At 28.7% G+C, this 11,663-nt stretch overlaps 2 protein-coding genes across 2 annotated transcripts; one reads left to right on the top strand and one right to left on the bottom strand.

Moving 5' to 3' along the window:
- Positions 1-1,571: 1,571 nt before the first annotated feature.
- Positions 1,572-5,020, bottom strand: LOC135926649 (atypical protein kinase C-like). Its single transcript, XM_065462578.1, has 8 exons — positions 4,968-5,020; positions 4,759-4,894; positions 4,030-4,127; positions 3,753-3,889; positions 3,531-3,605; positions 2,443-2,547; positions 1,764-1,849; positions 1,572-1,694 (listed from the first exon to the last, which is right to left on the bottom strand). The coding sequence occupies exons 1-8, from the start codon at positions 5,018-5,020 to the stop codon at positions 1,572-1,574; spliced, it is 813 nt and encodes a 270-aa protein (XP_065318650.1).
- Positions 5,021-10,329: 5,309 nt separating this feature from the next.
- LOC135926648 (DNA-binding protein HEXBP-like) lies at positions 10,330-10,923 on the top strand. The gene has a single exon (XM_065462577.1). The coding sequence runs from the start codon at positions 10,330-10,332 to the stop codon at positions 10,921-10,923; it is 594 nt and encodes a 197-aa protein (XP_065318649.1).
- The last annotated feature ends 740 nt before the right edge of the window (positions 10,924-11,663 follow it).

The following is an 11,663-nucleotide window of genomic DNA, read 5'->3' as shown; positions in this document are numbered from 1 at the left end:
TATTCAAATTAATAAGAAGAACATTATCAACGCATTAATATTTTATTATGAGTGTATATATAAATAAAATGTATTATTACAATATATCATTACATAACGTGATATCATTATATAATAAATTTGATATAATCATTATGGATTCTAAGAAACCGAAAGGCTAATCATTATAATAAAAAATATCAAAAATACATTTTAATATTGATTTTTGAAAGAAACATTAATTAAAATCATTATAATTGAAATCATATCGCATTAGTTGTTTTTTTAATTGCAGATTAAAAACAATATAACATCATTATATGAAAAATATCCAAATATTAAGCTTTAATTTCTGTATAAATATTTATACATACATAAATCATTATAATAAACAAACATTAAAATGGTTTATATATAATTTGTGATATAAAACATATGTATAAACCATAATCATTAGAAATGAAAAAATATGAAAATATTAGTGTTGTAATCATTTGTTCAAATCATTATAAGAAAATAAAAATATTAGAATTTCTGAAGAAATAAATTTCTAAAATCATTATTAAAATTATCATTATCGTTTTGCGTAGAATTGACTAAATAAATAAGTTTATCAAAGCTACCACCATCCCTGTGCATCCAATCCTTAGAAGCATTTACCAGAAAACTCGGAATTCAGACTTTATCGCTATAATTGAAGATTTAATGATATAAAATATAAAGGTCATAAGTGGGCATGTGTTACTTTTTTACTAAATCAAAATATAAATAAATGACTATAAATTCTTTTTATATATCACATCTATAATATCTTCATATAATAAGAAATTACCAGAAACATAAAGAATATTAAATGGCGTTCAATAAATATCATTTTAAATTTCGATAAGTAATGAATATATTAGTGATAAATTGTTTGAAAAATATTGTATTGACAGTGCGGGTGTTGACTGGCCAAAAAATGTTCTAATTAAAAAACTATAAGATATAGCCTAGATTTTAATTTTATTTAATACATTAATGTTTTGGATACACATTCCTCATATTAAATTTATTTGATTAAAAGCTGTCTTTAAATCTAGCTAATCTATCTCTCTCAAAAACATGGCCCTTATTCACGAACTGTCATAATAAACATTTTAAACTATTCTATCATATGGAATCACTTTAAAAATATTTTAACTAGATAATATTCCCTCTATTTTGATGAGTAGAAAACTCTACTTCTTCATCTTATTTTTAATTATTTTTGTTGATATTTTTATATGTATTTTGTAACCATATACACAGTTAGCTTACCGAACTTCCCAAAGTAATTAAAAAACTATTGGTCATAAAAGAACTATAGAAGTAACATTTTTTTATGACTTCAATACTGATAAATTTTTCTGAATATAGATTTACTCGAGTTTTCTGGTCATCACTCTAACTAGCGTGGACAAAGGCCGGTCCTAGGGTGGAAGTATAGGTTTGTAAGGTGGTTGCACTCTCCTGGCTTCGAGCTATAATATAAAATGGAATAGGTTATTATGTCTATTTATATCTTCCAGAAATGTGTGATGCATAAAATAGAAGTAACTGTAAAAGAAATTCTATTTAAAAGAGTTTAGAGATATTTTTGTTACCAGTTTCCAATCGATGGAACTGAAGAAGCGCAGGGAGGCAATGGATTGGATAGTGGTGCTGGGATTGGATCCCAGCCTGTTCTTCATTTTCTATAATGAATGTAATATATTTATATTTTAAAAAATGCATGCATAATTATTATATTCATTATATCAAACTTTGGCTAGAAATTTCTGCAAAACTTGGCAAGCCTCATCAGATATTGAATCTGGAATACGGACTATTGCTTTTTTACCTATTAATCCTATTATAAAATAAAGTATTGTTTTAATTTTATAATTTATAATAATGGTAAATTTGATAAAATTTATTAAGGTTGTATTTAAATTAACGACAAAAATTGGGGTGGCCAAGGCTCTCTCTATCAGCGGGAGACTTCCGCGATTTTTTGGAAAACACGCACAGACCTCCCTTAAGCAAAACTCCCGTAATTAAAAATAATCTTTAATTTTGAGATTCCTCCTTCAAAAACAAAAACTTTAATTTCTACCACAATTTGAAATATTGACCATGTAACCCCGGTCTAACATTATCTTATTTAAAAGCTTTTGCATTGATTTTTTGTAAATATGATTTTAAAATGATATATAAGATAATTTTTTTTAAATTTATTACTAAATTTCCTTTAGTTGACATAAATGGACTTAACAGCTGATCGAGTTTTATATAATCTTTTAAAATGGGAACTATTTTTTGAAATTAATATTAATTTATAAATTCAGCCTTACTATCCAGTTTATAGAATATTTTGCACTTATATGCACTGGGTGTTAAGTAGACCAGTAAAAATTTTGTTCCCATTATTTATAAGAAATAAAGTGTTAGTAGAAAACAAACTGATACTTTGCCAAGGATTTCGCTTTAGAGGCAAATCGAAAGGCTTTCGTCCTGTAAGCATTTTATACATGGTTACTCCAAGAGCCCAGATATCAACCCTAAAATCTTTCATGTTTTTTTATTATTTAAATATAAAATATACATTGCGATCATTTTGAATATGTTTAGGAGACGTAAGTAGTTCAGGGACAATTTTTGTTCCAATCTAAATAAATTCTATATATTAAACCTATGTGGATAAAATATGAATTCCAAAGTATACGCTACTTAAAATAATTATTAGTTTATAAATTCTAAATTAATTTGTAGAAAAATTGATTCTTGGTCTGAATATACCTTTTGACATGGAGTGGTATATTAGGGATGGGTATTAAAGCTCCGGCGAATTTAATTATGATTATTACCTTTTCCACATATTGTGAAGTGATTGAATCCAAAATAAAATTATTTACGTGTTATAAAAATTAAAAATAAAAGTCAAATATCTTTTTCATATATTTTTTTATAGTTTCGCTAAATAAACACCAACAAAACATCCTATCATTTTTATAAATATGCCTTTAAAATTGCAGTTACCAATATGCCTTATAATTTTTTAAAAAAATTGTCGTATTTAAAATATAAGATTTAAACTTTCCTTAATTCTATACACACAATTCGCTATATCTTAATTTGAATTTCTACATCTCATTAAAAAATATCTTGGAAATAAATATGAGGCCTATGTATCTCTATTCAAAGTGCTCTAATTTCCTATGTCGAAACAATCATAGGTTTGCCTACGATAATCAAGAAAACGTTCGAATTGGTTATTGTAATATTGACTATATTATAAAGGAAAATAAACACAAGAAACAGTGATTTTAAGAATAACAAAAAAAATTAATACATCCCTCTATAATGTTAAATATGTAACATTATTTGTAAAGTAATAATAAAAAAACGAAATAAAATATTTATTGAATTATGGGAGATAAAAAATCAAAAAATATTTACCATAACTTTTACCCCGCCAGATTTCAGGCGCTACATAGTCCAGTGTACCCACCCTCTCTTTGGTTTTTTCGCCGTAACTTAATTGCAAAGACCGTAATCTGTTATTCGTATATGGCCATCCTTGTCTAGCATAACATTCTCCGGTTTGAGGACTCTATGGATGATCCCTGAAATATAAAATAAAAATATAATACAAATTTTGTTGGTATGTATATGAAGCCAACATTTTTATTTGCTAAAAAAATAACTTAATCAAGAATTTGTATAAACTGGCAATTTAAAATTAAATACATATTTTCCCGAAAATGTAAAACCTTTGGAATGTAGAAATGATACGCCTAAGACCAGTTCCGCTATATAGAATTTAGCGGACTCTTCTGGAATTCTACCCAAATATTTTATAAGATTATCCAAATCTCCACCGCATGCGTAATCCATAGCTATGATGTAACTACAATATTACAATTTACGATAAAATTTTAAGTATTATTTTTGTTAAAACTAATTTAAAAAATGCCTTATCTATTCCTGTCTCATCCTCATAAATTTATATCCTAAATAATTTAATAATTAACAAAAAAGTAAATTTACTTATTGGGGGTTTGGAAACAGGCATGGTAGCCGATAAGAAAATTTTGGTTTGTCGCAATTTTGAGAACTTCCTTTTCATTTTCGTACAAATCAAATGCCTTAAACAAATAGCAGTAAGATCAAGATGAATTAAAATATAAGTTATTTGACAAAATTGGAAAATAAACATTCAACAAATAAAAATTATGATTCCAAGTTAGGTGACTTAGAACAAGAATGCCACATTTTTCTTGGAAAACGATATTCACAAGATATGGTCTTTCCAGGCTCGCCAAAAAATTCTTTGCATTCGGGTGAGTAGCACACCTAGTGAAAGAGTTTTCTCTACCGCTGGATTGACGTTAAATTCAAGGGGATGATTATTGTCCCAAAAATTTAAATAAAATAATTTTTATACATGATAATTATAAAATTACGAAATCGATTTTTGGTTCATAATGAGTTTTCTCTTAAATAAATTTACAAAATATGCCGAGATATCGAGTAGTGTATATTCGTTTTTTAAAAAATAATAAGCAATTAAAAAAATTTATAACTGCGCCGATTATCGCCGATAGTTTCGTCGGCGCGCAGGTCTATATATAATTAATTCATATTAGGCTTCGATTCATTTCACCTAATTCATTTTGAAAGTAATTTTGCCTTTTGCTTTTTTTTGCATCTCTAATATATTATTCATTCTAGCTAACATATAACAGAAAAGAATGAAGAGAGTAAAACAATATAAACCTTGACCGAGTTTTTTTTCAGGAATTTAAAGGCATACAATTTTTTAGTTTCGTTTTGTTCAGCCAAAACCATTTGGCCAAACCCTCCTTCGCCTAAGACCCTTATCATTTTATAATCAGAGAACTTCTTCCATTTACTAAAATATAATTATTTTTACATAATATAGGATTATAAATTTTGAATTATTTTCCATCCATTTCTTTATTTACTTGTCATCCACTTGACTTAAAGTCTTGTGGCACATTTCCACACGATACTTCATTGATAACCTCATCAACAATAACATCATACGCACCCTAGCATCTTTAGCATCCTTCAGTCGGTACGTCTTCCCCGCATCTCTTTACCTTTTTCTTTTCCAACTGCCCTTGCAGCAGAACCAATCTAAAAACTTTACAAATTTTCCTTTTTTTTCGTTCTCTAAAATTGTATAATAAATTATAAACATCGATACAATGAAACTTTACTCTGCTGCGGGCAGTTGTTACTTTTATTATCCTTCTTTGATTTTTTCATATTTGCAAGTAATTTAAACATATTTTATTTAATGACAATGATGATTGTTTAAATTAGATATTTAAAAATTTGTGGTAAATTAGGTCATTAAATATAATCAAGTTTATTTTCAATCGTTGATTACATAATATTAATAACAATACAATATTAATTCTTATAAGATCATCTTCCATACTGAAGAATTATTGAGTAAAATGACATCGTGACTGTTTAAAATATTTTAACAATCAATTTTGATTAAGCATCAGTTATAATTTTTAGAACCCATGCTTTTCTCCCATTCAAGTCAGGTGGTATTGGAATTCGGTCACCTATTAATATTACATTTGATGATTAAAGGCTTTCAACAAACTCGAAAATCACTGAGCTAGCCCCTTTAAATACTCAATATTAACCATTCAAAAGGTTTAGGATTAACCAAATTATGCAATTTTAAATTATGTTGTTCTGCTCAAAACTTTTAAAGTTTCATGTCTTTTACTTCATCTTAGATATTATGATAAAGAAATTTAAAAAAATTGTTACCAAGAAAACGCAAATATATTAAGAGGTATAAGCGATTTATACCCCCCCCCCTCCATATTAAGATTCTTACGTCATCAAACCATTTATTTTATATTATTGGATCCACAATTTTATAATTAATATTTAAAACTTAAAATCAGACACAAGAACCAAATTGTAAATCATTAATAGATTATGTCCAGTGATATATTATCTTACACATATAAATGCCATAAAACTGCGCTAACCATATCATTTACGAGCTCACGTGGAAGATCGTTATTAAAACATTTCAATACATCAACAATGGGACAGGAAAGATTAAAATAGTTGACTCTATTGATTATTTAAAAAAGGTATTATAAATAATATATATACAGATTTAACAAATAAATATGCGACAAGTTAACAATGAACATAGAGAAGGTATTTTGTCTGTAAAGCAATACATATTTATATACAATTTAGTTACATTCTTTAAATTATAAAATCGATACTTTTTTATATTAATTTTGTATTACTCAAATATTTATCTAATCTAGCTGTCGCAAATATTCGGATTATATTATATATTGTATACCTATAAAGAGTTCTTCCACCTAATAATAAATGTATATTTTGAATAATGTTAACTTAGCATAGATTACAAAATGTCTTGTATTGCAATACTTTAATTATTCATATATATTTTTTGTATTTATATTGGGACATGGGGAATCCCACAATTTTAATAATTTGCTGATAGCGATTTTTTAATCTGAAGAATCGGATATGACCGGAAATTCAATACAACTTCAGACAAGCTAGTTATTCTAAACAACATTTCCGGTCAAATTAGATTTTTTTAAATTTAAATAATGGCGCCCGGTATATGATCATAAAATTGAGATTCTGAATCTCCATAGCCTATGGGTAAGGTTTTTATAATTTTCATCCTTCAAATATTTGTTAAAAGCATCGGTCATCGATAATTCATTGATTAATGCAAAAATTTTAAAAATATTCCATCCATTAATCTGCCACTCGAATTTATAACTTATTCTATGTAATAATCGTTATGACAAGGGCTATAAACGTAAAAAAAACCATAAGGAAACTACAACATTTAACAATAGTTATACACAATTTGTTTTTAAAATATATATATTACAAAAATCATATTTTGATATAATAAATGATATAAGTTATTCATCCTTATTTATCGATATATTATACGAACCAGCGTTATGGTTAATTTCCTAAGAACAACATCACATTGTTGGGGCGGAAAAGGGTATTTGACAAATGTCGAAAAAGTTAGAGTCATCAAAGTTTTGTAACTCCGAGATTATTCTGCTCACAATCATCTCCGGTTTCTCCATGGCTCCCATACTGTCACAATGAGGATTTTGACATTGGACTCAAAACCTAAAATAAAAATAGAAAACATATATATATATAAAAAAGAAATTAATAATAATTATGAATCACGAAATCAATTTAATTCTTTATTCAAAATTATAACATTATCAAATTAACAAAATTATAAAAGTAAAAATAATATAAAAGATTAATAAAAATAAAATAAAAATAAAATACAAAAAAGTTAATAATTATAAAAGATCTTTTTGTATGGTAAAAATTGGCCTTTTTATACTCTTTTCAATCTTCTTTATAACTAATATTCATAACTATTCAAATATAATATTTTTATCACGCGTTATAATAATAAATCCAAAAGAATTCTTTATGCAAATTAAATATAAAGTACAAATTTAACGAATCTAAAACTTACAACACATACCTACATCTCCGCACATCAAAACTTTATCTATGGGCTGGATCTGTTTGAATCCAAATTCTTGAATCACCCCGCGAATTTGTTTGATCGTGATAGGATGCGTCCACATTTTTGTGTTCATAGCCGGGGCGAACAGAACTATTTTCTAGGGGAGTGCAGGAATATTAAGATTATTTTTTGTATAAAATAACAAAAGAAAAATGGTGAAATACAGCTGATTTCGATCATAATTAATATTCTAAAATCGATATAATATTTAAAACAAGTATTCATTAATATAGCCTTAAAAGGTTTGTGTATAGAAAATAATTTTGGAATAATATAGAAGAACTAAATTATATATATATATATGGAGAATTCCATATCAAATCAACCAAGGTTTCAACCCGACCCCCTTCAATTTTTCTTAAATTTTGTATACTAGTAGTATATACTATAACTAAGAAAAAAATGAAATTTTACTTTCCAACACTGTTTACCCACTAAGATATGGCCGTTTAAAGCGCGGAAAAATGGTACATTCATGACAAATGCACCTCATTTATTTTCAGATATCTCGAGAAATAATTAAGTTAGAAAAATAATTTAAATTTTATTTTGTAGCTTAATAAAAGTTCTTTAAAATGACGTAAAAATAATATAATAGACATTTGATTAATATCGAAAATCGGATATGTAAAACCGGAAATGCAAAATTTTTTTCTGTAGATAGATATCACACTGCTTTATATTTGTACAAAATCCTATGGGGATGTGGGTTTAGGAGTTCTATATATGGCTAAAATTGAACAAATTTAACAATAATATTATCATATTTTAATTTAATGAATAGTTATGAAATAATGTTAATTTAAAAATTATGTCTAAATGGCAGGCACTTACTTTTTTTTATCTTTATAAAAAAAATTTGAGAGGTGGCTGAGATATGCGCTGTTTAAAACTTTAGTTAAATTTTATCTCGAAATTAAAATTACTTGACAAAGAAATTTTAAATATTTTATTTAGCATAAAATAATCTACCAAAATTGAAATTCAACAATGATAGATTCGTCTAGTTTGATATTAAATTTAGTAATTCTCCTTCCTAGTAAATCATCCATGTCATAATTTTGTGTGTGTATCATTTATCGGCATATGCACAATATATATGAGATTTTTTCATATATCATTGTGAGTTATCATTCCTGGGCACCATGTTATATAGCAATAACGATGGTAAGAAAAACGGTTTTAAGTTATATTTATTTTATTCTAAAACTAAAAAATGATACTAAAAATAAATAATTATAAAAAACAATTTGAACGAAATATATTTTAAGGCTATAATAAAAATTTAAGTTAAATATAAAAATCAATCAATCAACCGTATTCAAATATTATTATATTCTTTTAATTTTTGATGCTTCAAATATTTTTTCTATATCGTATTTACAATACTTTCTTATTGTAATCTACAACTCATCATATATATAAAATAAACTCCCTATTGTCGTGATTGACTCCGTCAATCACGAGGAAGAAGACGAAAGCCAAAAATAAAAAAAAAATTATTTGTTTTCTTGGTTTCGTCGACTCATTATGATTATATTTTTTTTTCGTTAATAGTAAAAATGTTATGGGCTTATTTGGCAATGTTTATTTTTTTTTGTTGTAAAAATTGAATCTATTTATAAAAAGATTTTTTTAGGGCTTCCCTATAAAAGGGAAGCCAAAAATCGGATTTATTTCATTAAATAATTATTTTTTTTAGTTTATACTTTTCATTTTTAGATTCTATTTTAAAAATTTTATTTTAGAAATTATATTATAAAACTGAATTAAGTTTGAGTAAAAATTGTTGTTAACTATTTCTGAAGAGGTATAAAAGGATTTTCTAAGTTATTCGAAATAGTCGGTCACAACGTAATAGTTGGTGCCGTGACTAAACAGCAAAGGTAAAAACAATTGTTTTTTATAAATTATTTTTGGGAAATATTTTTGTGGAGCGCTGTGGTTGATGAGACCGTCAATTTGTGAAAACAAGAACCGTCAAGAGCAAGTACCGTCAGGAGCAAGTACCGTCAAGAGCAAGTACCTTCAGGAGCAAGTACCGTCAAGAGCAAGTACCGTCAAGAACAAGTACCGTCAGGGACAAGTACCGTGTTTAATAAGGGACCGTTTGAGTCAAGAGACTGTTAAGAACAAGTACCGTTAAAAGAGGTGACCGTTAAGTGAAAATTTTCAAGACGACGTAAAATACACGGAAGTGCTGCCCAAATTTTTGCCTATATAAATCTATTAGACGAAAATCCGAAAATTTACTAAAAAGGTAGAGTACACTGATGTGCTGCCAAAATTTTTGTCTATATAAATCTATTAGATGAAAATCCGAAAAAGTTTTTTAAAAGGCAAGTTACACGAAAGTGCTGCCAATTTTTTTCAAAAGACGTCAATACACGGAAGAGTTTAAGGATTCGCGGAAAGTATTGATTTTTTTTTTGAAATTGATAAATGTATATGTGTATTATTGGAGTTTTTACATTATTGATTTTATCTTATTGTCTGACGTTACAAGTAGTTAAGATATTTTTGGTGAAATTAATTATTAATTTTTTGTGAATATTTTATAAAATATAGTGTTGCTAGAGAAATAAATTAGGGAAAAATTTAAATACGTAAATATTTTAATGAAGAGTTTTAAAATTACAAAATATGTGGAGTTGCAATATAATGTATTGGGAGCGGTGGTAGTGTTGATGATATGGTTGTGTAGTTTATATTTTGGAAGGAGAATGCGAAGAGAAAGGAGTATTAGGATTCATGGGCAATCGTTGTTGGTAGAAGGACATAATGGAGAGGATGATAGATTGGGGAGAGTGACGTGGTTACCGGTTCAAGAAATAATGAAGGGTTGGGTCAATAATGAAGAAATTGACCGGCTAAAGAACGAGAGGATAGATGACAGACATTTGGACGTGTACCGTGGACGTCAGGACATGCCGAGGCCGTTCAGCAGTGGGGGACAGAGAGGTCGGAATGGTAGATGTTATAAATGTGGGGAGATGGGTCATATGGCGGTGAATTGTAGAGATGTCAAATGTTTTGCGTGTGGGGAGATGGGACATATTTCGACATATTGTCCGGGCAGAGCAGAGAGAATACGTTGCGCGGGTTGTGGAAGATTTGGACATGTGTTAAAAGATTGCCGAGTGGGAAAGGTAGAAACAAGGGCAGGTTTTCCACAGAGAGGAGAGACTTCGGGGGCCGTGAATATGAGGAGTATGACGGAGATAGCTGGAAAAGGAGGAAAGGATATTGAAGAGGAAATGACGTGTTTCAAATGCCGAGAAAGGGGACATTGGGTCAGATATTGTAATAAAGATTGACTATATGATGGGAAGGAGAGTAAAATGATGACCGTGGAGTTAGGAGGAGGCAAGAAAGAGTTGATAGTTAAAATGTTGCAGCAGGAGGTTCAAAGGGAGTTAACATATCTGCCGAGTCCGAGGGTATGGTTCGATATAAACGGGAAGATGGTATCTATGTTATTTGATACCGGAGCAGCTATTTCGGTGATAGGATATGAGGATTTTGGAAGACTTTGGCCGGGTAGTAAAATAATTAGAGACGTTATGCAAGTGAGGCAGTTTGATGGATCGGAGATGGAGATGATGGGAAGAGTGCATATTGGGGATGTAGGGAGAGAAGGATGTAAAATGTTGGACTTATGGATAATTAACCGAGACGTTGAGCCGGTGATGGGATGGGATTGGATTACAAATGTGGGGCCGGAGTATGGATTTTGGGGAATTTGCGCGATGGGGAATATTTGTGGCGATCGAAGAAGATATTCGGGAAGACTTGATAAATATGGTCCGATGAGAATGAGGAGGAGAGAATGTCGGGAGGAAATTTGGAATGGATGGAGGGCCGAGATAATATTGAAGTAGACGAGGGAAGATCCATGTTTTGGGGGGAAAGCGAAGGAAATGCGAGGGAAGATATGTTGGGGAGAGGTCCGATTTATGTAGATGGAGAAATAGGAAATATCCAAGACAGTAGATATGGAGTATTGAGGCCGCTGGTTAGTGAGAGGAGTGAGAATTTTGTAGAACAGGGAGTTGTG

Source organism: Gordionus sp. m RMFG-2023, chromosome 3, assembly GCF_954871325.1.
Source record: "Gordionus sp. m RMFG-2023 chromosome 3, tfGorSpeb1-WG-v2, whole genome shotgun sequence".
Lineage (NCBI taxonomy): Eukaryota > Metazoa > Nematomorpha > Gordioida > Chordodea > Parachordodidae > Gordionus > Gordionus sp. m RMFG-2023.
Note: the sequence above shows the minus strand (reverse complement) of the source record. Positions and strands in the feature narration are given on the sequence as shown.